Source organism: Scomber japonicus, chromosome 15 (assembly GCF_027409825.1).
Source record: "Scomber japonicus isolate fScoJap1 chromosome 15, fScoJap1.pri, whole genome shotgun sequence".
NCBI lineage: Eukaryota > Metazoa > Chordata > Actinopteri > Scombriformes > Scombridae > Scomber > Scomber japonicus.
Window position 1 is genome coordinate 9,134,081 of NC_070592.1, and position 22,628 is coordinate 9,156,708.

The 22,628-nt window shown below is 37.6% G+C and overlaps 4 protein-coding genes and 3 non-coding genes across 7 annotated transcripts in view; 6 read left to right on the forward strand and 1 right to left on the reverse strand.

Moving 5' to 3' along the window:
* LOC128374290 (tetranectin-like) overlaps positions 1 to 22,628 on the forward strand; it is a 171,901-nt gene that overhangs the window by 74,301 nt on the left and 74,972 nt on the right. The gene's annotated exons all lie outside the window — the stretch shown is intronic.
* Positions 1,133 to 7,154, forward strand: ppt2b (palmitoyl-protein thioesterase 2b). The gene is made up of 8 exons (XM_053334567.1): positions 1,133 to 1,321; positions 2,814 to 2,967; positions 3,649 to 3,744; positions 3,835 to 3,942; positions 4,165 to 4,248; positions 4,800 to 4,884; positions 5,476 to 5,530; positions 6,850 to 7,154. The coding sequence occupies exons 1-8, from the start codon at positions 1,133 to 1,135 to the stop codon at positions 6,991 to 6,993; spliced, it is 915 nt and encodes a 304-aa protein (XP_053190542.1). The 3' UTR covers positions 6,994 to 7,154.
* Positions 10,674 to 14,693, forward strand: rps5 (ribosomal protein S5). The gene is made up of 6 exons (XM_053334575.1): positions 10,674 to 10,759; positions 12,086 to 12,189; positions 12,441 to 12,650; positions 13,800 to 13,928; positions 14,368 to 14,466; positions 14,582 to 14,693. Coding segments are annotated over exons 1-6 (612 nt in total). The 5' UTR covers positions 10,674 to 10,758; the 3' UTR covers positions 14,651 to 14,693.
* On the forward strand, positions 12,229 to 12,362 carry LOC128374770 (small nucleolar RNA SNORA3/SNORA45 family). The gene has a single exon (XR_008323027.1). It is a non-coding gene; the product is annotated as a small nucleolar RNA SNORA3/SNORA45 family (small nucleolar RNA).
* Positions 12,954 to 13,087, forward strand: LOC128374771 (small nucleolar RNA SNORA3/SNORA45 family). Its single transcript, XR_008323028.1, has one exon. It is a non-coding gene; the product is annotated as a small nucleolar RNA SNORA3/SNORA45 family (small nucleolar RNA).
* On the forward strand, positions 14,153 to 14,286 carry LOC128374772 (small nucleolar RNA SNORA3/SNORA45 family). Its single transcript, XR_008323029.1, has one exon. It is a non-coding gene; the product is annotated as a small nucleolar RNA SNORA3/SNORA45 family (small nucleolar RNA).
* ddah2 (dimethylarginine dimethylaminohydrolase 2) lies at positions 14,941 to 21,701 on the reverse strand. Its single transcript, XM_053334568.1, has 5 exons — positions 21,371 to 21,701; positions 19,872 to 20,060; positions 17,803 to 17,922; positions 16,842 to 16,985; positions 14,941 to 15,485 (listed from the first exon to the last, which is right to left on the reverse strand). The coding sequence occupies exons 1-5, from the start codon at positions 21,668 to 21,670 to the stop codon at positions 15,363 to 15,365; spliced, it is 876 nt and encodes a 291-aa protein (XP_053190543.1). The 5' UTR covers positions 21,671 to 21,701; the 3' UTR covers positions 14,941 to 15,362.

Genomic DNA, 22,628 nt, shown 5'->3' on the forward strand with positions numbered 1-22,628 from the left:
TTGAAAATATGTAGTTTGTGGTTCACTTTCTGCTACTCACAAAAACACAAATGATATACATGGATTCATAAACAATAAGTAATGACACTAATCTTGACAATGGGAGGAAACCCATGCAAATCTACAGAAAGGCTCTGCTCTAGCTGGGTATCGAACCCACAACTTTCTTGCTGTGAGGCAATAGTGCTTACCAACAAGCCACCGTACTGTTTTATATGGGTCTGGGGCACTTTAGGGGATTCAAACAGCACCCTAGGAATAAGGGGAAATATTTATTTTCACTATAATTAAATCCATAAGTAACACAATGACAGAAATTGTGATAAAATACTACTACTATTACCACTACTACTACCACTACCACTACTACTACCACTACTACCATTACTACTACTACTACAAATAATAATAATAATGATAATAATAATGATATACATTGTATTTATAGTGTTTTTAACAATACTCTCATGCTTTACAGAATCAAAGACAATTAAAACAATAAAACCATACATAAATAAATGAAACACCTCAATAAAAGCAATGCAGAGAAAAAGAAAATAGAAAAACAAAACAACAAATAAAAGAAAAACAATCAATAAAAACAAAATTTGAAACATGATAATAAAAATAATTTTTCTAACATCTAAAAGCCAAAAGTCTTATCAAATGAGTGGGTCAGTTTTTGGGGCTCCTTTCATGTAGAAAAACACTTTTATAACCCCATCTTTATATCTTTATTTCTTTATATAACCATTACCACCGCCTCTGGGTCTACGTCACAATGTCCGAGCTGCTGATTGGATGATGATGAAACCGGACGTGACGACACCAGCGACTGTCTCACGTTTAATTTAAAACCGGAACAAACAAAAGCGACCAAAACCCCAACACAGCAGCTGCTCAGGGTTTTCCTTTTTTTTCTTTTTTAGTATTATTTACGCAGCTAAACATAAAAGCAGTGTGGGTGTGAAACAGGGAGATTTACACAAATGATGGCAAAACATTAACATCAGGATTTAATGTTTTTATTTTTATTTTAACAGGTGTTTTTTTTATTTTGCAGGATTTCACTGCATATTTTTTAAAGTTTTTTTTAATCATTATTTTTTTTTTAAGTGGTTTTGAGTTCATTATGAAAGGCTCCCGTTCTGATACCACCAGCCGGAGGAGAGGCAGCAGCAGCGGGGCAGCCAGGCTCCTCTACCCGCTGCTCGGTGCGTGTCTCTGGGCTGCAGTGGTCGCATATAAGCCGGTGATCATTGTGCACGGTCTCTTCGACAGCTCAGGGGATTTTAAACACTTGCTGACCTTCATTAACGAGGTGAGTGAAGAGAGATAAACTGGGTCACTGTGTGTTGTTTTTTGGGAGTCATAATGTATGTTGATTATATTTTCCAGGGGGTTTAATCTAACAGTATGTAACACTTACTGCAGGCCTTACAGCTTATATCACCACCTTATCATTGTTGATGTTTTGGTGCATATTTTGGGAGTCATTATATTTTCCAGGGGGTTTATCTAACTGTATGTAACACTTAGCTTATATCACCACCTTATCAGCAAACGTGCCTATATGTTGGGCTGGGCAATAAGGAAACAAATCGAGTATCATGATATGTTTTAACAAATACCTCGATATCATTATTGTGATACTGTTATAAGTATGACTACTTGTATTTTCACAATGAGTTTTTTTTATAGTTATCATCTGTAAAGTAAGTGTATTGATTAATTGGGAAAGAGCAAATGATATAACAGCTAGAACAATCTGTTCCCGAAAATTAACTTATACTGCAATGCAACCTTTAAACCCAGAAAAAGTCAACACTAATGTAATATCACAATATTACAATATCCAAAGTTTAAGATTATATCTACTTTCATATCAGGATGCTGATATAATATCAATATTTTTCATTCAGCAGTAGATATAATGGTAAAATGAGGAATAATATGTCACTACAGAGTTGTAATGCTAAAAAGCCAGAAGATTAATCACCAATTAGTCTGATAATCGATTCATTGTTTTGGGTAATTTTTAAGAAAATGTACCCAGTTCTCTAGTTCCAGTGTCTTAAAAGTGACTATTTTCTGGTTTCTTGAGTTATTTGTGATAGCAAACTGATTATCTTTGGGACAAAACAAGATATTTCAGGTTGCATCTCAGGCTTTGGGAAAAAGCGATCCTCATTTTTCATAATTTTCTGAAAATAACCGTTTGTTGCAGCTCTAATTACTGACAGTGATAAAGATGAATTCAAGCTTTTCCTCTTTACTTCTCCAAATGCCTCACACCCATTACAATACACACACACACACACACACACACACACACACACACACTGCTTTAGACTCCACCGGGAGTAACGTGATGGAGTTGTAGATGTGGTGAGTTTGCTAAAAAAACATCTTGTGGTAATTTAGAAGGTTAAACTAAGACTAAGTTCCTCTTTTCATGCCTCTGCTGTAATAGAAAGCTGCAGATTGAACCAGACAGAAACTTTTGGAGGGAATAAAAAAAGTCAAAAAGCGGAAATCCAGACCTCACTCGTTAAGCTTCAGTTAGTCTGTGGTCTTGCCTTCTTACTAAATGGCCTAATGGATTATAAATATTTAAAGCACATCCTGATCGATAAGTACGGTAAACATCCACACTGATATTTGATAACAGAGGCATGTGAGCTGAGGGTCGGCCTCTGTGTTGACTCATGTGAGCATTAAAAAAAGTTACAACCCCCTCCCTACAAGCTTTTCATAGACCCTGATACTGAAACTATCTCCTCCTCCTCTCTCCTCTCTCCTCTCTCCTGCAGTCTCACCCTGGAACGAATGTGACGGTCATAGACTTGTTCGACAGGAGCGCCAGCCTGCAGCCCATGTGGAAGCAGGTGGAGGGATTCAAAGAAGCTATTTACCCGATAATGCAAAACGCAGCAGAAGGAGTCCACTTTATCTGCTACTCTCAAGGTCTGTGCGAGTGAAGCAGAGACAAAATGTGATGTTTACTTAAGATTATAAAACAGTCCTGGTATGCTCTGTAGCTACAGTGTCAGTCATGCAAAAAAAAACAGACGTCAGAGTGATACTGTAGTCTGTGCAATATAAATGTTGCACTCCTACATTTAAAGGTTTGGCCTTTACAAGAATAGAGAGTGTTTCTTGTTTTATTTGCTGTGTGATTTTCATGACTCACTTAAGTCAGAAGATGGAAATTCCCAGCCAGAGTTTTGTAGTTGAACCCAGTCACTGTAGAAAACCGAAATAAATGTGTCAGCTGATGAGATTTTCCTTGTATGAGCAATTTTAGCAAGTCACTAGTTGCTCTGTAAATAACGTCACACTTCAGATTTGCTAATTGTAATTTTCAACTAATTTTTACAAAGTTACGCAACACTGAAAATCAAACTTAAGTGTATTTGGAAGCATATAAAAGTAGTTTATATAATTCGTGTAGGGTTGAAAATCCTCAATTTTTCCACTTGAAGCATCATTAAGATTTCCTGCAAAAACAACTTGGAAAAAAAAATCATGTGACACACACCTCTGACCCCCCCCACCCCCCAAAAAAGTCATGATTTAACCAGTATGTAAAAAAAAAAAGACTCAAGAGAAGTATTGTTGTGTTAATGTGTTGTGTTATTATCACAGGTGGGCTGATTTGCAGGGGGATCCTTTCCACTCTGCCCAACCACAACGTTCACACCTTCATCTCGCTGTCGTCACCTCAAGCCGGGCAGTACGGAGGTAGGTTCATCTTCAGAAGCTAAAAACTAAATTAAAAGCCTCTGGAGCTCATTCTTCATGCCTCTTCTCTGGCCTCTTGCTTCCTCACAGACACGGACTACTTGAAGTACCTTTTCCCTCAGTTCATGAAGTCCAACCTGTATCACCTCTGCTACACTGGGATAGGACAGAGGATATCCATCTGCAACTACTGGAACGGTGAGACTCCAAGAATACATACTAAAAAAAAGTGAAGTCATGGAATTAAGTTTCTTGTATTTCACTTTTTTTTTTAAATCATATACATTTGACTTATTATAAGAAAAGGTGTGTGCCTCTAATTGCTTAACCTGCTAAGAAACCTCTTAAATAAGTGTTTTGTCATGCTGTTTGTTTGTCCTCCTTCTCCTCCTCTTCTTCCTCCTCCTCCTCCTCTCTCAGACCCCCACCACAGAGACCTGTACCTGAACAGCAGTGATTATTTGGCTCTGCTCAACAGTGAGAGACCAAATCCAAATTCAACAGGTCAGCAAATTCCTTGTGGGCAAAAACTCATCCACAAGTTAAACTCCTGTAGCAGTCAGTGAGTTGCAAATTTGTCTTTATGATGCAACAGCGGGCCGAGTTTGACCTCACGACTCCTAAACAGTGATATCAGTAAGACGGAAAAGACTGCTTTGCCTCAGAGTAATCCTTAAATTACAATGGTTTGCAGGTGCTTCTACTTAAAGTAACTTGTGTACAGAGTTTATTCTGTGCTGACTTTTTTTTGTTTAAGGCTCTACATAAAAGTGCTTATTTTATAAATGTCAATCATAGCATTTAAAAATATGTCAAGAATTATTTCATTTGTCATTTTATAATTTTATAAGAAAAACTTTAACTTAATCACACTTCCTGCAATTCATCAGATACATATATTTGAAAAGCCAAATAGTTTCACCACATAATTAGCAGTTGTATAAACATGAAGACTACAAGCTTTACTTTGTCCTTTTAAATATTGGGTATGTTATGTTCATATAGGATTATACTGTTTATTCACTGTGTGTTTTTTTACCTCTCGTTAATCCCAGAGTGGAAGAAAAACTTCCTCAAAATCACAAAGCTGGTGTTGATCGGTGGCCCAGACGACGGAGTCATCACTCCCTGGCAGTCGAGGTGAGTTCATCCTCCGTCGGGTTCCTCTTCTTAAAAAATATGTCTGTGCTCATGTTGTCTTAATCTCACCTACTGTATTTATATAGATTTAATGAAAAGTCTTTCTCATAGATAAATACATTTAGGGGAACAATAAGCAATAAGCACAAGAATGAAGTGCAGACGTTACTTTAAAATGCATTAAAATGTTTCAACCATTTTCAGCTTCACCTCCATTAATACACAGCTGCTTTATAATATGAGCCACAGTTGCATGAAAATGATCCCAGCTCTAAAATGCCTTAAATGTTAATCCTGTAAAAGCCTTTAAAACACTTTAATTGTTTACCAGTCTTTTCTCAGCTAGAAGCTAATCTGCATCACTTTGATTCATTCACATTAGTGGACCTACAAAGCAGCAACAGTTTGATCCTCTTATATTATCCTCTTTGGTGCTTTAATCTGGTTTTCTACAAAGTCTCAGATGTCAGAGCACTTTCTGTTCTCCGTTCACGCTTTTCTACAGTTTGCCTCTTTTTGCTTGTGGATGATCAGATGACTCTCATGTGATGTTCTCACACTTTCTCTTTCTGTCTCTCTCATGCTGTTTAGTCAGTTTGGATTTTATGACGACAACGAGACCGTTGTTGAGATCCAGAACCAAGACGTGAGTGCAAATCACACCACAGACACATATATGACACTTTAAAAAAGTTTATTTCAATGCTTTTTGTGATAATTATTATTATTATTATTATTATTATTATAGATTTATTTTCATTTATGTCCCTATTTTATTGTCCTTGTTTTCAGATAAAATCCACATTTGATTATATATATTTGTGTCTACACATATATGCCTCTCCATTAGTCAGATCACAAATCTGATTACATAGTTTTTTACATGCATTTGGCTAAATATCAACCCCAAGAAGAAGTATTTGGGCACTTTAGCAGTTCCATTACAACAATAACAGTTTAGCAGGAACCTAACAATCATGTACAACAAAAACAAACACATGATGGACTCCCTCAGCCAGACAGACCTGATTAGGGAGATCTGACATCTAGTTGAACGAGACGGAGAAAGACGTCAATTCAGCATCATGTTAGTGTAACTTCATGTGCTGTTATCACTGGAGGCAGCAGCCACTTCCACACATCGCTGACTGACGTAGTTACACTTAAGGATAGTAAAGTTGTTTTTTTGTTGTTGGGTTTTGTGTTTTTTGTCATTAAATGGATTTTAGCTTTTTTTGAGAATCCGTCCCAGATACATGAAGTAGTTAAGTGTTAATGATGTATATAATTCTTTGCTTATAAATAGATACAATACTAAAGCATTTTGCTAAGTGTCTTTTATATTAAGTGTCTTTTATATTAAGTGTCTTTTATATGTTCTCTTTTATCCTTTTCTTTTTCTTTTTTCTTTTATTTATTTATTTATTTTATTTTCTGCTCTGTAGCACTTTAAGATTGTTGAAATGTAAAGTGCAATACAAATTAAATTTATTATTATTATTTATTATTATATATTCAGTTGGAAAATGTAAAAATGATAATAAAGTAGGGCCGAATACTTATTTTTTACTTATTTTTTTATTATTATTTTTGTCCATTTTCATTCTTTTTTGGACCTTTTACTGATAATTTATTATTGATTAATCTGCCAGTTATTTTCTCAATTAATGCTGTGGTCTATTAAATGTCCGAATATAGTGAAATATTTACGTTAAAAGTTCCCAGAATCAAATGTTAAGTCCTCAGATGGGTTGTTGCATCTGAAAAGCTTTATATCCTCAGATTTGAGAAGCTTAAAACAGCAAAGTTTCAGCTTTTTTCTTTTTCTTTAAAAATGACTGAAACAATTATTGATTTTCAAAGAAGTTGCAGATTAATTTTCTGTCAATCACAGCTCTATTATAAAGTAGATTCATTTAGAAAAACTTGAACTAACTCTACATTATTTTCTTTTTTTTGATGCAGCTCTACTTGAGAGACGTCTTTGGTCTGAAGACGCTGGCGGCTCGAGGAGATCTGATCTTGTGTTCTGTTCCCGGCGTGGAACACATCTACTGGCACTCGAATGAGACTGTGTTCCACCTGTGTATGGAGAAATGGCTGGAGTAGAACCAAACTCTTACAATACACACACACACACACACACACACACACACAGCATCAGATCGGATAAGCTCTCGACTTCTTCTGCCTCGACAACTACTGTAAAGTTTACTCGAACATTTCTGGATTTTCTCTCGAGAGCGTTATATCTTTTTTTTTTTTTTTTTTAGATTACACCTCCTTCAAATCAAACGGCAACCAGACAGTGTTGCCCGTTATTTTTGAGGTCAAATTTTCATCGTACTTTCTGTCGATTGGGTTTGTTTCTGTAGGTATTTTTTCTATGTTATACTCGCATGTTTAAATACTGGGTTACTCGTAAATATGTATTTCTAACCATTGTGGTTGCTGCTGGATAAATCCAACCTGTATGTGTGTTAGCTGACAAACACAAAGCTGTTCAAAGCCTCAAATTTAAACACTTCCAGAAACTTGGTGCAAGATTAATCGCTGTTATGTAATTAAAAGAGAAAATGGGAACAGAGGAGCAAATCAGACATTAAAAGAGGGAATATTATGCAAATTCCCAGGTCTATATGAACCCTTACATACTGTTTGTGTCAAATTTGACCCATTTTTGACAATTGAAGGCAACACAAACACCCTAAATAACATGCTTTAAGCCTGAAATGTTATAAGTGGTATCGATACAGCTCGTATACATTTTTGCACATAGAGAGTGTTGATGCTACCATTCAAAGGTTGCATCCTTCACTTTCACTGATTATAAAGGGATACTTAAGCCGGGTTAGAATATGAACAGAATGTAAGGGTTACTATCCTGAAGTCTGAATTTGCATTCATAGGTATAAAAGCTCTGTATTTAACTCAAACTGTCTCTTTCTGCAGCCCCTCGTTGTGTGGTGTGTGTGATGTCACCTCGATAGAAAGGTAGAAAAAAACGTCACAAACGAAGCGTTCAGAGCGGGTTGACTTGCAGGGAGCATTTCTTCTTACAAGTGTTGGAGCTTTAACCATGTTTAACACGGATATCCGATATCATAACAGTATAGAAATAACAGAAAACCTGACAAAGGGGATAATGTGTCCTCCTTTTAAAGGAGCACTCCAGCAATTTATTATTGTTTTAATGACATTTAGGAGACTTGAGATGAAAGGAAGTCAGAAGCTCCCAAGTTTTTATTGTTACAGTTTAACCCACAAGGTGTTGATGTGTTTAGGGTCAGGTCTGCACAAGGTTCATCTTTCTTGACCTGCTGGGGAGACATTAAAAACAGGATAGTCAAAAATCACTGCAGCTGAAGATGAGAGGTTGAGAGGTTGAGAGACTTAAAATGCCAAGTTGCAACTCAGTAGCATGTTTTATTATCTTTCCTGCTTGGTAAACACACAAAAACTCCTCGCCTCAAGTTTTTTAACGTAGGCTTTTTTTTTTGTTGTTATTTAAAATGTGAAGCCTCAACCTCACACTGTGGTACACCTGATGACATCACCAGGGTTATTTTCTCAGATCTGTCCGTCCGAGCTTTTCCCAAGCAACCTGTAGAGATCTTTTATTTGTGAAAACTTGTGGAGTGGACCCTAACCCTTTTTCATTTCTGTGCTTTTCAAGTGTTGACTCCATTTACATACATACAATATATCCATGTGTGTGTCTGTGTGCGTTTCGGTCACACATACCTCAAAAAAGGAAAAACACACCGCACACAACACAACAGTGCCTGAGCGACGTTCTGTCATCTTGTCTACATGTACAGACTCACTGCCCTGCTCATCTTTTTGATGCAGTAATTTATATCTTTTTATTCCTTTTTAATCCTGGGAATCATGTTTTCCTGTTTTTTTTAGTTTTAGCATGTACATATATAATTATAGATAATCATGGATATCATGTTTAATGTCATTATCATGCAGTGCTTTAGAGCCATAGTCGCTTGAGTAGATTAAGCCTTAAACTTTTCCCCTTACATGCCTCAGTGTTTCATGTCTCATACCGAAGTGCTATAATACGCTGCCTTTTGTGATGGTGCTAAAAAAAAAAATTAAAAAAAATAAGTGGATGGAGAGTTTTGTGCAGAATGGTCGGAGAGTGGCAGCGCTATATTAGTGTTTACTTGTCCACCAAACTATTGTTCGTGGCACTATTTACCTCCCATCGCATTTAGATATCTCAGGCGTTTTAGTGACATCTCTGTTTGTCTGTCTCTGTTGTAAAAAAAAAAAAAAAAAAAAGGGATTGGTTTTCTCTTTAACTGTTTTTTTTTTTTTGCATTTTATTGGATGTTTAATGGATGTACTTACAGATGTTTCAGGGGGAAAAGAAATATCTGTTGTGTGATAAAACCAAGAAGTGAATACGTAACTATTTGAATCAGCAAAGTAGGCCTTTGTGTTGCACAATATTTTTGCCTGATGAGGGGAAAAAGACAAAAATCACAAAGATGGAATGATATTGTTGTTTTAGAGCTGTTCAATTTTCAGTATTATTTTAATATTGTTGTAGTTCTTCTTTCATGTATAGGCTTGTTCAAATTAATTGACCTAACTTCCTAAATTGTGGATTTTAAGGGATGTCCTCCTCCTCCTTGGTTCATTTTTTCTTGCTATACAAATGGTAACCGTGGAAATGGACACTTGTTTTTTTTTAAACTCAAACAGAAGCAGATCTATTTTGACTATTTGTGTCCTACAATTTGTATAGTCTGTGATCTGCCAATATAAAAGGTGTCAAATGTCGTTTCCTCATTAAAAGACAGTTTTGAACATCTGTTTTGAGTGATGAGTATTTTTCTTTCTTGTATTTTCTGTACATTTCTGTATATTAGTTATTTTTTAAAGTTTATTTTCCAACATTAAAATGTCCCATTCAGTCTTAATGCATCAAATTAAGGGATAAAAATGTTGATGTTATAAATGGCTCTTTGTCAATATATAATTATATGATATTCCTCTCATATATCACATTGGTATCGACCTCAAAGATCCGGTATCAGATGTGTCCTCACAGCATGTGTCATGGGTATATTATGTATAGGATGATTATTTTCATTGCTGATTAATCATAAAGCCCACAGCGATAGCCTCAAATGTTTAGTTTTGGCCTGATCAAAAGTCCACAAACCAAAGATATTCAGTTTAATATCATAAAAGACTGAAAAAATAAATAAATAAAATAACATTTTTGCAAGGTTTATGTTTTTATTGTGCACTGTGCCTGTCTAAATAATGTAAAATTAGAAATTACAAAATCACTTATTAGTGTTTTTAATAAATAAAATTATGTTTTAATAAATGTATTTTTAACTTCTGCTCCACTTTGATGCTCTTTTAAAGTTATTTGTTGCCTTTTAATATTTCATGAACTGGTGTTTTGACTGTTATTAATTGAAGTTATTGTAGCACCTACCTTCCTGCAGAGACTATGGGCGGAAAATAACAATTTTGCCAAAACCTTGCACAATGCATCTCTCCTTGGGTTTACCCAGGGTGAATGTTTTATGTGCCTGTCTAAATAAATGAATTAGTAATTATAAAATTACTTCTTGGTCCATTTAATAAATAAAAATTATATTTTCCCTCCATTAATACACGTTTTGTTGTTGTTGTTTTACTTCTGCTCCCTTTGACGTTCTTGTAAGGTTAGTCGTTGCTTGAACACGTGGTCATTTAAAACAAACGAGCATAAACTACTGTTCCCGGCATGCATTGCGCACCGGAAGTATCCGGCAGCTCCACCGGATATGTGCGCACGGCGCCGCGTGAAAGGCCCTTTTCCGTCTCTGAGAAGTGGGGAGCAGAACAGCAGACACAAGTGAGTCCAAAAAACACATTTTACTCGCCTCATACACCTCCAAAAACATTACAGTGTAGAATATAAGCAGTGGAACCGATTCTATTTCCCTACAAATACGAACTAAACGTCTCAGTTTTGTTAAAATATGTTTTTATTTCCTCTCAATGTGCCGAGCGATCACAGCGTTAGCATGCGGCTACTGTGTTAGCACATGTGGATGCAGCACGTTGATCGGACACCTCGTTAGATTACACACTCAGACCCCTAATACACAAATTATTACCAAAGTTTAATCACTATTAGTATCTGCGTTATGTTAGAAAAGACAGTCAGTGTTAAATAACGTAGAAAGTCGCTTGTTTTAAGGGTTTGTTAGCTGCCGTGGTTGAATTTAGCTCATGTTAACTAGGCTTCATCTCAGGCCTGGTCTATTAATTTGACTTTATCTTAAATAACTAAGTCCCCACCCCCATTCAGTCATACCTGTCGTGTTATGTGGAAGTAATCTAATAGTGCCCACATGATATTTCTAGCCTAATGTCAGATTTGTGTCTAAATTTTGCTGCCAACATTGTCTTGTTAGACGTTTAAAGCGGTAGAGCTAAAGATGTGTGTTACTGACACTAAACCTGTGTGTAAAATCAGTTTAGTTATTAAATTAGAATAATTCATCTTAATACACGGTTTTTTCTATAAAGGTGAACAGCTAAAACGCTTTAGTAGTGTCAAATTGTTTAGCATATTAGCGGGAATACCTGCTGATGTGTGACAGATTCAGTTTGAATTCACATCACCATGATGTCTATTAATAAAAACTGAAAGATTGACTTTGTAAAGGTTATATAAAAGTTATCTAGGCTTATCCAGATTTCAGAAGTTTTAAGCTTTTAGTTACATACCAGCAGAAGAGAAGTGAAGCACCTAAAGTCCTCAATGTTGATTTTTTAAACTGAATTTTCTTATCTGAAGAAGTTTAAGTGTTAGTTAATGCTATGTATTGCTGACATGAAGCCACTGTTTAGTGTAATTTGATCATAATGCACAATTTTATTATATGAATACACAACTAAATGCTTTAGTGATATTTCAAAGTTAGCGAGAATACCATGTCACCATGCAGTCTATATTTCAATACTAGAAGACTGACTTATTGACTGATCAACGTTATCTCAATTAAGCCAACTCTCAGAAATTGTTAGACATTTGAGTATCAGAAAACACATCCTAATTTCATTAGAAGAGAAGCTGAAGTTATGTGTAAATGTAAGAGAAGCGAGGCACCCAAATGCCTGAATGTTTTTTAAAACTGCATTTCCTAATCTTGTATATAATTATCTTTCTTAGTGACTGAGTGGGAGAACGCCCCCGCCGTGGCCGAGACCCCTGAGATCAAGCTCTTCGGCAAGTGGAGCACCGATGATGTTCAGATCAACGACATCTCCCTGCAGGTGAGCCTCGTCACAGATCTGCTATTGAACTGTTAATAAAGCGAGGCTAGAGTCACGCCTTGATATCACCTGTTGTCCTGGTGTGCTAGAGTGCTCGTAGAGGAAAACGTCTTTGCTTATTCATTGGCTGCAGTCTTGTTGTGACCCAGTCAATCACCAACTCAGACACATGTCATCTTTGTATATATAACTCCTGATTCAGTGTTTAACTTTGTAAATTACGATGCCTAACCACCGTCTTTTCACTCCAGGATTACATTGCTGTGAAAGAGAAGTACGCCAAGTACCTGCCACACTCTGGAGGACGTTATGCCGCCAAGCGTTTCCGTAAGGCCCAGTGCCCCATCGTGGAGCGTCTGACCAACTCCATGATGATGCACGGCCGCAACAATGGCAAGAAGCTGATGACCGTGCGCATCGTCAAGCACGCCTTCGAGATCATCCACCTGCTGACCGGAGAGGTACGAACCACGTTTAACGGAGTGTGTGGCAGCGTTTAGATGACATCATCCGATCGAGAGTGATGTTCAAAGAGCTGCCATTGAACCATAAACTACAGCAGATGTTGAACAGTGGAGTAATTGCTTTAGATAATTATTATGGAGCAGGTTTTTGACTGAATACACAATAACTAAAGAAAGTACCTGTTCCATAGATAAAAACTAAACTTTAAGGCTGTAACAATTTTCATTATCAAATGTCTGAACCTACACTATTAATACCCTGCTTTATTAAATGTTTCTATGAATGTGTTTCATGTGTTAAGCGAGGCTAGAGTCACGCCTTGATATCACCTGTTGTCCTGGTGTGCTAGAGTGCTCGTAGAGGAAAAACGTCTTTGCTTATTCATTGGCTGCAGTCTGTTGTGACCTAGCCAATCACCAACTCAGACACATAATTGATAATGAAAATTATCTCAATTTTAGTCTATAAAAATGTCAGATATTCGTGGAAAATTGTCTGTTTTCCTCAACCCAAGCTGATATCTTCAGATGTCTTTTCAAGATCCTAAGTCAAAAACAAAAATATTCAACCTACAATTATATAAAAACACACTAAAGTGGGGAAGTTTTACATCTGAGGAGCTTGAACCATCAAAGAGTGACTGAAATGATTAATTGGCTAGTACAAAACATGTTGGTCCTGTTCTAAAAATACTTTACTGCACATTAAACAGGATGTCCTTGTTCTGAGGGCACATTTGAATTAAATAGAAAAATGCAAATCAGCTGATTGTAAATGATCCACAAAGTCAAATCATAAAGTCTGAAACAGAAACTAATTATTTTGGTGTTTACACTTTTATACTCTGGTTTTCTTAGACTTTGGTAGACTTTAAATATGTTTTTGAATAGATTTTTAAATTGTAAAGGGAAAAACAATCATGGCAGACTTCACTGGTCTGAAGAGAGCAGGACCCAGTTGGAGAAATGTGATGTCATATTTCTGTGCACCAATCAGGGTTTAGCAACATTTGCCTAATAAGTGAACAGTAATAAAGTAGGATGTCTTTTCTAACTAACTTTAATTGTTGCTGTAGTCAAATATTTAATGTTAGAGAAATTACAGTTTTCAGGGGCTTTAATGTCATTCCTGTCTTCCTGCTGCAGAACCCCCTCCAGGTTTTGGTGAACGCCATCATCAACAGTGGACCCCGTGAGGACTCCACCCGTATCGGTCGTGCCGGTACTGTCAGGAGGCAGGCTGTGGATGTGTCCCCTCTCCGCAGAGTCAACCAGGTAACACCAGATACATTTGTTTTACACCCACTTCATCTGTCCTTTTTTGGGTTTGTCCAAATAGTTTGGATTAAGTCTTTTAATTGAGAAGCTTTAAATCAAAATCTTGCAGCTTCTCATAAATCCATTATGTAAAAAGTTGGGAAAGGCTTTAATTGTGCTTGAACCTACACTTTTAATACCCTGCTTTATTAAATGTTTCTATGAATGTGTTTCATGTGTTAAGCGAGGCTAGAGTCACGCCTTGATATCACCTGTTGTCCTGGTGTGCTAGAGTGCTCGTAGAGGAAAAACGTCTTTGCTTATTCATTGGCTGCAGTCTGTTGTGACCTAGCCAATCACCAACTCAGACACATCACACTACTGTACCACCTTCTGTTTATTTAATTTGTCAGCGGATCTCACCCACTAATGTCTCTCTCTTGCTCATCTTTACCAGGCCATCTGGCTGCTGTGCACAGGAGCAAGAGAAGCTGCTTTCAGGAACATCAAGACCATCGCCGAGTGCCTGGCTGATGAGCTGATCAACGCAGCTAAGGTAACTTAAATGTCTGAGTTACAGGGTGGAGAAAATAAAACCCTAAAACTTCACATTTCAATGCTTTTTGTCTACAGGTATCTTGTGAGTGTGTGCCATTATTTCTCTCTTTCAGGGTTCATCTAACTCTTACGCCATCAAGAAGAAAGACGAGTTGGAGAGAGTTGCCAAGTCCAACCGTTAAACATGTTTGCTTTCTAACAAAAATAATAAATTTGGAGAAACTGTCCACGTTTCCACACGAGTGTTTTTTCTTAATCTCACACTTGATTTAAAATGGGAAGAAACAAAGACAAACTACTGTTAACCAGTTAAAACTTTATTGGTATCTCTACATTTGCTATGAATTCATATGTAGGAAAGCTAACACTAAAAAACCAAAAATCTGCATTCTACACTTAGCAGCTACACATCCTGTAATCGAGAATGATTGTAACAGATACTAAAGGAGCTGTACATTGTCCTGCTTTAAATCTACAGACATGAACTTGAACAGTTTCTTTGTAATTGAACATAAATCTGGGGAAAAGAGTGGTCATGACTTACAAGTTAAAACAGTGTAAAAACTACGACTGCATTCAGTGGTGTCTTAATAGTGTTTTTTGTTAGGCTTTTGTGAGGAAACCAGCATGCTGTGCTGTAACTTCAGCAGGAGGGGAGAGCAGAACGGGAGGGGAGGGGGCGGCCGTGCCAAGAATCAGCCTGTTTGCAGATGTTACAGTTGGATCAGATCTTCATACATATGCCGTGTGTCACCATTTTTTCCCCTCCAAACAATAAATAAAAGATGTTAGCCTTCTAAAAAATTTTTGTAGTGATGTGGACGCCCCTCACACCCGACTTAAGATCATGTTAAAACCTACTGAGGGGGATGAGGTTTGGGGGTTGTTTTTTTTTTATGTGAAGTATGTGTGCTTTCTATTGATGAGGAGGCAGAGCGAGGACAGAGACGCTCCCAGTTTGGAGGCCTCGCTGCTGGCTGTAGGCAGGAGGGTGTAGTCCTGCAGCTTCTGGAAAGCCTGAAAAGGAAAAACACACATCACTGCCACACACTATTGAACACAATAAGGCAGAAGTTTGTCTCACTACAGAAGAAGTGGCTTGACAACACCTCAGATAACATCTCTTTTTTTTTTTGGTTCCTTAAAATAGTAAGATTAGATGATTACATCTATTCTGGGTGTCTATAAAAGCTGAAAACAAGAATACTCTCAGCCACATCAGGCAAAAATAGACAGGGCCATTTCTTCTAATGCAGCTATTATCATTCCTGTGCTCTCACCATCATTTATATTGCATTTCCATCCTGATTATACACCTTTCTCATAGTAAAAATATATTTCAATCATTTAAAATAAAGTATTAATTCACACCTGCACATATTGCCCTGTGAGCAGAATTATAGCCTGCAGTGCATTTCCCAGCAGGAATCATTCAAGATTGATGCAGTGATGATTATGTATAGACATTTTAGACTTGTCCTCACATCAACCTTTCATTTCAACACAAGGATAATGCTAGAAATTGGCTCAATAAGACATTTCAGCTTTTATCCCTGCAGTAAGATGTATTTTATTTTATCTCCCCCTTGGGAGAAATTCAGATTGACATAGCTGGAAAAAAGTAGCATTGTAAGGGTGAAAGTACTAAAAATAAAAACAACAATAAATAAGACAAAATAAATGAATAAAAAATACTATATACAGTAAAATGGATCTGTGTAAAAATATCTGCAATATATAAATATGCAATATGTAGAAGTTCCTGAGATTATATGCAAAATATACCTTCATACAAGTGAAAATAAATGTGCAATGTGCAGAAAAACACATTATTTGCAGTGTCCCTGGGATTTACATAGTAAGTAAGTAAATAAACTCATGCATATTGTTTTACATGTGCAGCATCAGTCTTTTTTAACTGTGAGTAAGTGGTGTATAGTTTAATCCTAATCCTAGTCAGTGTAGTGGGAGGTACAGTACTTCTATTCAGCATTTTGACTACAGGGTTACCAGGGTTACCACAGATACCTGCATCACAGGAAACAAAGTGCTATAAATAAATAAATATTCTTATACAGTGTCCACAAATTGGTGTCTCAGTTTCTGCTGATCAATGATAACATCAGTAAAGCTCAGATATGATGCAGCTTTAAATAATAAGGCCTTTTCTATTTTAAGCTACAAACTTTCAGGCTATAAATTGCAGCAGCGTCTGATTACAGCGGATGCAGCAGCAGGTTCACACTCTTTATTTTCATTCATTACAATGAGATAAAAAAAACATACTATGCTCCTATAATCCTTTAATTTGATAACAATGTGTCTGTTTTTGAATGTGACGGTTTTGCTCTGAACAATCAAAGCTGTACTCACGGACACGCTGTCGGGACATTCCTCTGCAGGCCGGTGGAGCAGGAAGTCTCGCTTGGACGGGCCCTTTATGTAGATGCAGTTGGCCGCCGATTCCTCCGGGACAGTCAGCACTTCATAGTGGTGATCGGTCAGCTGTTCCATCATCTGGAGACGAGGACATTACACACACATAGACACACAAACACACACTTTAATATTACTGGGCACCACCCTGACAGCTACACACCATCCCAACATTACACACACACAGACTCACTGGCTGAATTAGGCTCATTATTGATGTGACTTCAGCACTCAGGAGATATATATGATGTGTGCAGTTCATGTTAGGACAAAGATGAGGGAAACGCCGCACACACACACACACACACACACACACACACAGAGAGAGAGAGAGGAATTATGACAGAGAAAACACGACTTTTCTAATACTATGTGGAAGGAAAGAGTCCAAATCTAATTTAACTGCTGCTGCAAAATCTAATTAAACTGCTGCTGGGCTTGCCCTCTACTCTACTGTGACTTTTTTTCTCAAAATATATTAGCTGCTTTGTTGGTGAGTTAAGCAAAAAAGGATTATAAAATGTCCACAGAGACACTTTAGTCTGAGGTTAATTAATAATAATAATAATAATAATGATAATAATAATAATAATAATCATCTTTACTTATAGAGCATCTTTCATACAAAGGGGTGTTAGCTGAAAGTGCTTTACAGAGAACAAAAAAATACAATAAAACAGCAAATAAACAAATAAAATAACTATTACTGTTGTTTTCTCTTTTCTTGCAGAAAATGGAAAAAAGGGAGGAAAGAAGGAAGGGAGGAAAGGAGGAAGTACAGACGGAAAGACACGAAAGTTAAGTTAGAAGGACAAATTACCACCTTTTTTTTTTACCTGGGAGAAAATGCACACTGCTATACACACACACACGCACGCACACACACACACACACTCACCCGGAGTGTCTTCTTGGCCCCGTCACTGTTGCTGATGATGATGGTGTCCGGACCTCCCATGGAGCAGATGTTCTTCAGCCGGGCTCCACCGCAGACGGGGACGGTGGAAACGGCAAAGTCCTGAACAGATGGAGGTGGAAAAAGTTTAATTTATACAAAAGTCCCTGCAGTTTCTTTTCTTTTTTCTTTTCTTCTCTCATCTTGCTTCAGCAGCACAGGAGGCCGTCCTGATGTTCACATGATGGACGTTTTTCACATCTCACTTTTTTAACTTGTCATAGCAGGAAAACAAAAGCTACTAATAACATTAAAGATGACTCAGTCGCCGGTGAGTCAGCGTGATCCTGAAGCTGAAGCGGCTAAACAGAAGTCAACCATCATTAATTTCATTACCCGCGCCACCGTTCTCCTCCTCCGAGTAGAGACCAGCTCAGCTTTTCACAGTTTTTTTCTAATCGCTGACCGTGTTAAACTTTTACCACTCGTAGCTCGACTCAAACCAGCCTGCCGTGTGATTCTGGATCTGAAGACTTCGTGCAGCTGCAGATTTTTGGGTTGAATAGTTCTTCAATATGGCTGTTAGACATTACTCACAATTTACTCAATAGTTTTGACAGGAAACAAATCACGCTGTAGGTGTTATCAGAGCAGAATGAATTATTTCAGAATAAAAAGGCATGAGACCGTGCAGTCTGCCAGACCTACATAAAACAATTAAACTGATATTAAGGCTTCAACCATCTGGAAGTAAAATAATTATTCAATGAATTAATGTCATTGACAGATAATCAACAGCTACCCAGGGCACAAAACTAACACCAGCCTTCATATTAATGCTGGTTAATTATGCAAATGGATGTTTTTTTAAATTTCACTCACCAGCCAAAATAAATATTCACTCATTTGGCTGGTAGATTTTTAAAAAGTTCAATTTCCACCATGTAGCTTCCTGTTTTAAATTACATTTTAAGTCATTTTTAATAAAGAAAAATGCCAAAATGTTCTGGTTTCAACTTCTAAATTTGAATATTTTCTGTTAAAAAAAAAAAAAGTTTCACCATTTTGTGACATTTTATAGACTGTTTGATCAGTTTTATTTGTTACACTGGTGTGAAAATGGTTGCTAGCAGCTGCAGAGCAAACATACTGGCAAACTTCCAACAGCATATTTGGCGCAATCCTAATTAGGACATAAACAAATGATCACTGTTATCAGGAATCACTAACGACCTCACTGGAAGTCATGCTCTGCTGAATGTTTCACTCATTTTCAACCTTGTTTGACATGAATCCTGGTTTGAGATGCTACCATGCCATTTAATCTACCATCCAAATATGAATGAAGCTTGTTTATTTTCAAACTGAGGTTAAACTCTAAGCTGCAAAATACACTGTACTGAATGTTCCTAGTGCTTTACTTTTGCTTTTTACAGGCAGCATATAGTAATTTTATCAATGAGAACTGAAAAGCATGTAAAACACTAGAGTAACGATTTGTGACACATGATACTGAGGATTTGAGTTAACGGTCTGCTGGTCTTCCTCTTTCATCCCTCGCTCTGACCGTATGAACCCTCCCACCCACACTAATACATCCCATACTGTCGGACACAAAGCCAACAGCACACACACACACACACACTATAGTGCAGAGTACATGCATGTGTGTGTGTGTTCAGAAGGGCGCAAAATGCACTTAAGAGAAGTGAAGGGATCAATATTAATGGGTGAGTTATGTAAATCCTGAGGGGGACACAATGTGTGGTCTCCATCATTTGGCTAAAGGAACCGGTCTCGTTCATCAATGTTTACAGACTATAATTCCCCAAATGCAATATTGTTAATGGCCACCTGCTCACTTTGGCAGCTGTGTCGCTCCTTACAAGCATCTTTGGCACTGAGACTCTTTATTGCCTGGGGCTAGAAAATGAAACTATTTATTATTTTAGCCTTTTTTGGAAGGATTTGGTTCGTTTTTACCAAGTGCTAAAGCCAGAAATTCATTTAATAAGCAGGAAAATGAAACATATCCAAGGTTAGATTCTGTTACATTTGTTGTCGTCTCTTACTCTGAAAGTGTCTGCCAGCACCTCGGCTCCTCTGCGGTTGGTGTGAGACGAGATGCCGACAAAGAACTCCCTCCCCGTGAAGAGGACGTCGCTGCCCTCCAGCGTGGCGCCTCCAGAGTCCCCCTCCTCGCCCCCCATCTCCACTACGGTCAGGTTCAGCTCTGACATCACCCTCCGCACTGCCTCGGCCTGAGCAAAAAGGAGGAGAGAGAGGAGAGAGGAGAAAGAGTTTGACCAACAGAGCAAATGAACAATCTTACAAGGTGGTTGAACACAGTTTGCATCTATTTAACCAGTTTCAAAGCGTATAATTAGGGTTTTTAGATTTAAATGACAGAGTTTTGTTGAGGTCAAATGATAATGTTTTAAAATGCTTTGCTAACTTTACTTATTGGTGCTCTCGTGGAGCCTCAGTAGAGCTTTACAGGTTGGTCATTTCTGAATTTAGGGCTGCAAATAAAAGATTATCTTCATTACAGATTCACCTGCTCTCACCACTGTTTTCCTCCTAATTGATCTCTTGTCTATAGTGCTTCTTGATTTTCTGTCTAAAATCCAAAAGATATTCAGCTCTCTATGATGTATGACACAGAAAAGCTTCAATTTTCAGAAGCTGCACAGGCTAAATATTTTGGCAATTTTGCTTTTATAAAGTAAACAAACCATTGCAGCTCCATCTGAATTATTAACTAATAACTTCCAACGACTTTTTCTGGAAAATCCTGTTATGTAATGTAATCTGAAGCATTATAATGACGAGGAAAACCGGGTGTGAACGTTCAAAAAAATGTGTAATTTATCAACAGGAAAGCAAACAAACTGGAATGAAGAATAAAGTTGCCAATAATCAATGAAAGCTACTTTATTGGGTTTTAATTTATATATTTTTTTTCAATGGGGATTTCTACTCTGCTTATAAATAATACCAAATGTTTAAGTCCTCATTGGCTCAGGTGCCAAAAAGAGAAAGAAACATCAAATCTATAGGACAAACAGTATGAGCAAACATCATGAAAACTGTTGACTTGAGTTGGAGCATTTCTTTGTATTTATTGGTTGCTTTTCTACAATCTTTTCTCACTTCTATTATAGATTACTCTTGTGATTATTTTCTCAATTCATTGTTCAGTCCACAAAACAACAGAAAATAACAAAAAGTTGACTGACAGTGAATTGGTTGTTTTGACTGAAAAACAATCCAAAAACCCAATAATATTTAATTTACTGTCGTAGAAGACAAAGAAAAGCAGAAAATGTTCATATCTTCCATCTATGCTTCTGTCAACTACTTCATCAATGCATTGTTTGAGTGCAAAGTTTCTTTTCATACTGTACTTTTATGCACAGAAAGGAACAGCTGACTCTTTTTTTTTTTTTAGCATGAAACAGCAGATAGAGAAGTACGACCTACTCCTCCTTTTATCTGACAAGCCAAGATTAAGTGTTTTTATCAGAGGATTAATGGTGCAGGAATGGATGAACTGGAGCCATTGTGTTACCTCGCTGCGTCTCTGCTGTTTGAAGGGTCGGGTGATGAGTGCCGTGTCTCCCTGGATGACCGCCACGTCGTCTATCCTCCAGCTCTCGGGCAGCTCGGGGTCAGGGGGGATCTCGATCAGCTGCAGGCCCACTTTCTGTCTCAGGGCTCCTGTCAGGCAACCGAACTGACGCTGAGCCTTGGCCAGGTCCACTGAGACGTCCCCGTTCTTGTCACCGTCTCCCGTCGTTTTCCCAAAAGTCTCTGGGATGCCTCGAACCACAGCGTGGGTGAATCGACCATATGGGCACATGTTTGCCATGATTTTACCAAAGAGTGTGTGTGTGTGTGTTTCTTTGACGATAAAAAAGTGGGTAGCTCAGTTCTGGTGTTCTGCCAAGAGACAAGCAAGAGGGAATAAAAAGATGCAAGTTCTTCACTGTCTGGTCTTGTAAAAAAACAAAAAAGAAACCAAACTAAATGCAGTTAATGGGATGAATCAGGAGGTCAAGGAGTGAAGCAGAGAGCATCTTCATCCCCTTGTGTTTCTCTTCTTTTATTGCAGCTCTACACCACCGGCTACTTCCCCATCTGCATTCTTACAGCTATGCCAAAAAAAGTGGAGGCAGATGATCCTCGGCCAGCCTAACACAGACAGGAGATGGACATGTTAACAAAGGACAGACACAAATGGAGCAAACTAAACAGCATGGATCAGTTTATTTGAGCTGCAGTGCAAATATTTCCTAGTTTAAGGAGGTTAACGTCTATCTCAATACCTAAATTATAGAATAACACCACAGAATTGAGACTTGTCCATTGTCCCAACTGAACAAATGTTATTGTTATTTGAGCTGCAAATGCAAATATTTTCTGTGGGATTTGGGAAATATTTCACTCTAGTTTGAAAGATAAATGTCTCCTTCATTATTCATTCCAATTGAAATATAGCATAATTGAGCCCATTGTCATTTTATAAGAAGAAACAACTTATCGCAGGTGAAACATTGAAGGCCAGCTGAAATAACATTTAGAGTAGACAAAAGGAGTATTGTCCAAAGTCTGATTATAAGGAAACATTATTGAATAGCCTTGCAATATGCCTTTCCCCATATTTGGTCAGTGGGTTAGATTTTAGGACAATTGCCCTTTTATCATCTTCCCTGTAACTCACAGCAAGCAGTCGCCCACTGAGAGGCTGCAGAAAGGCAGGAGGAGGAGGAGGAGGAGGAGGTGGTGGAGGGGAGAGACTTTGGTGCTCTTCCACACAGGATGTCCCC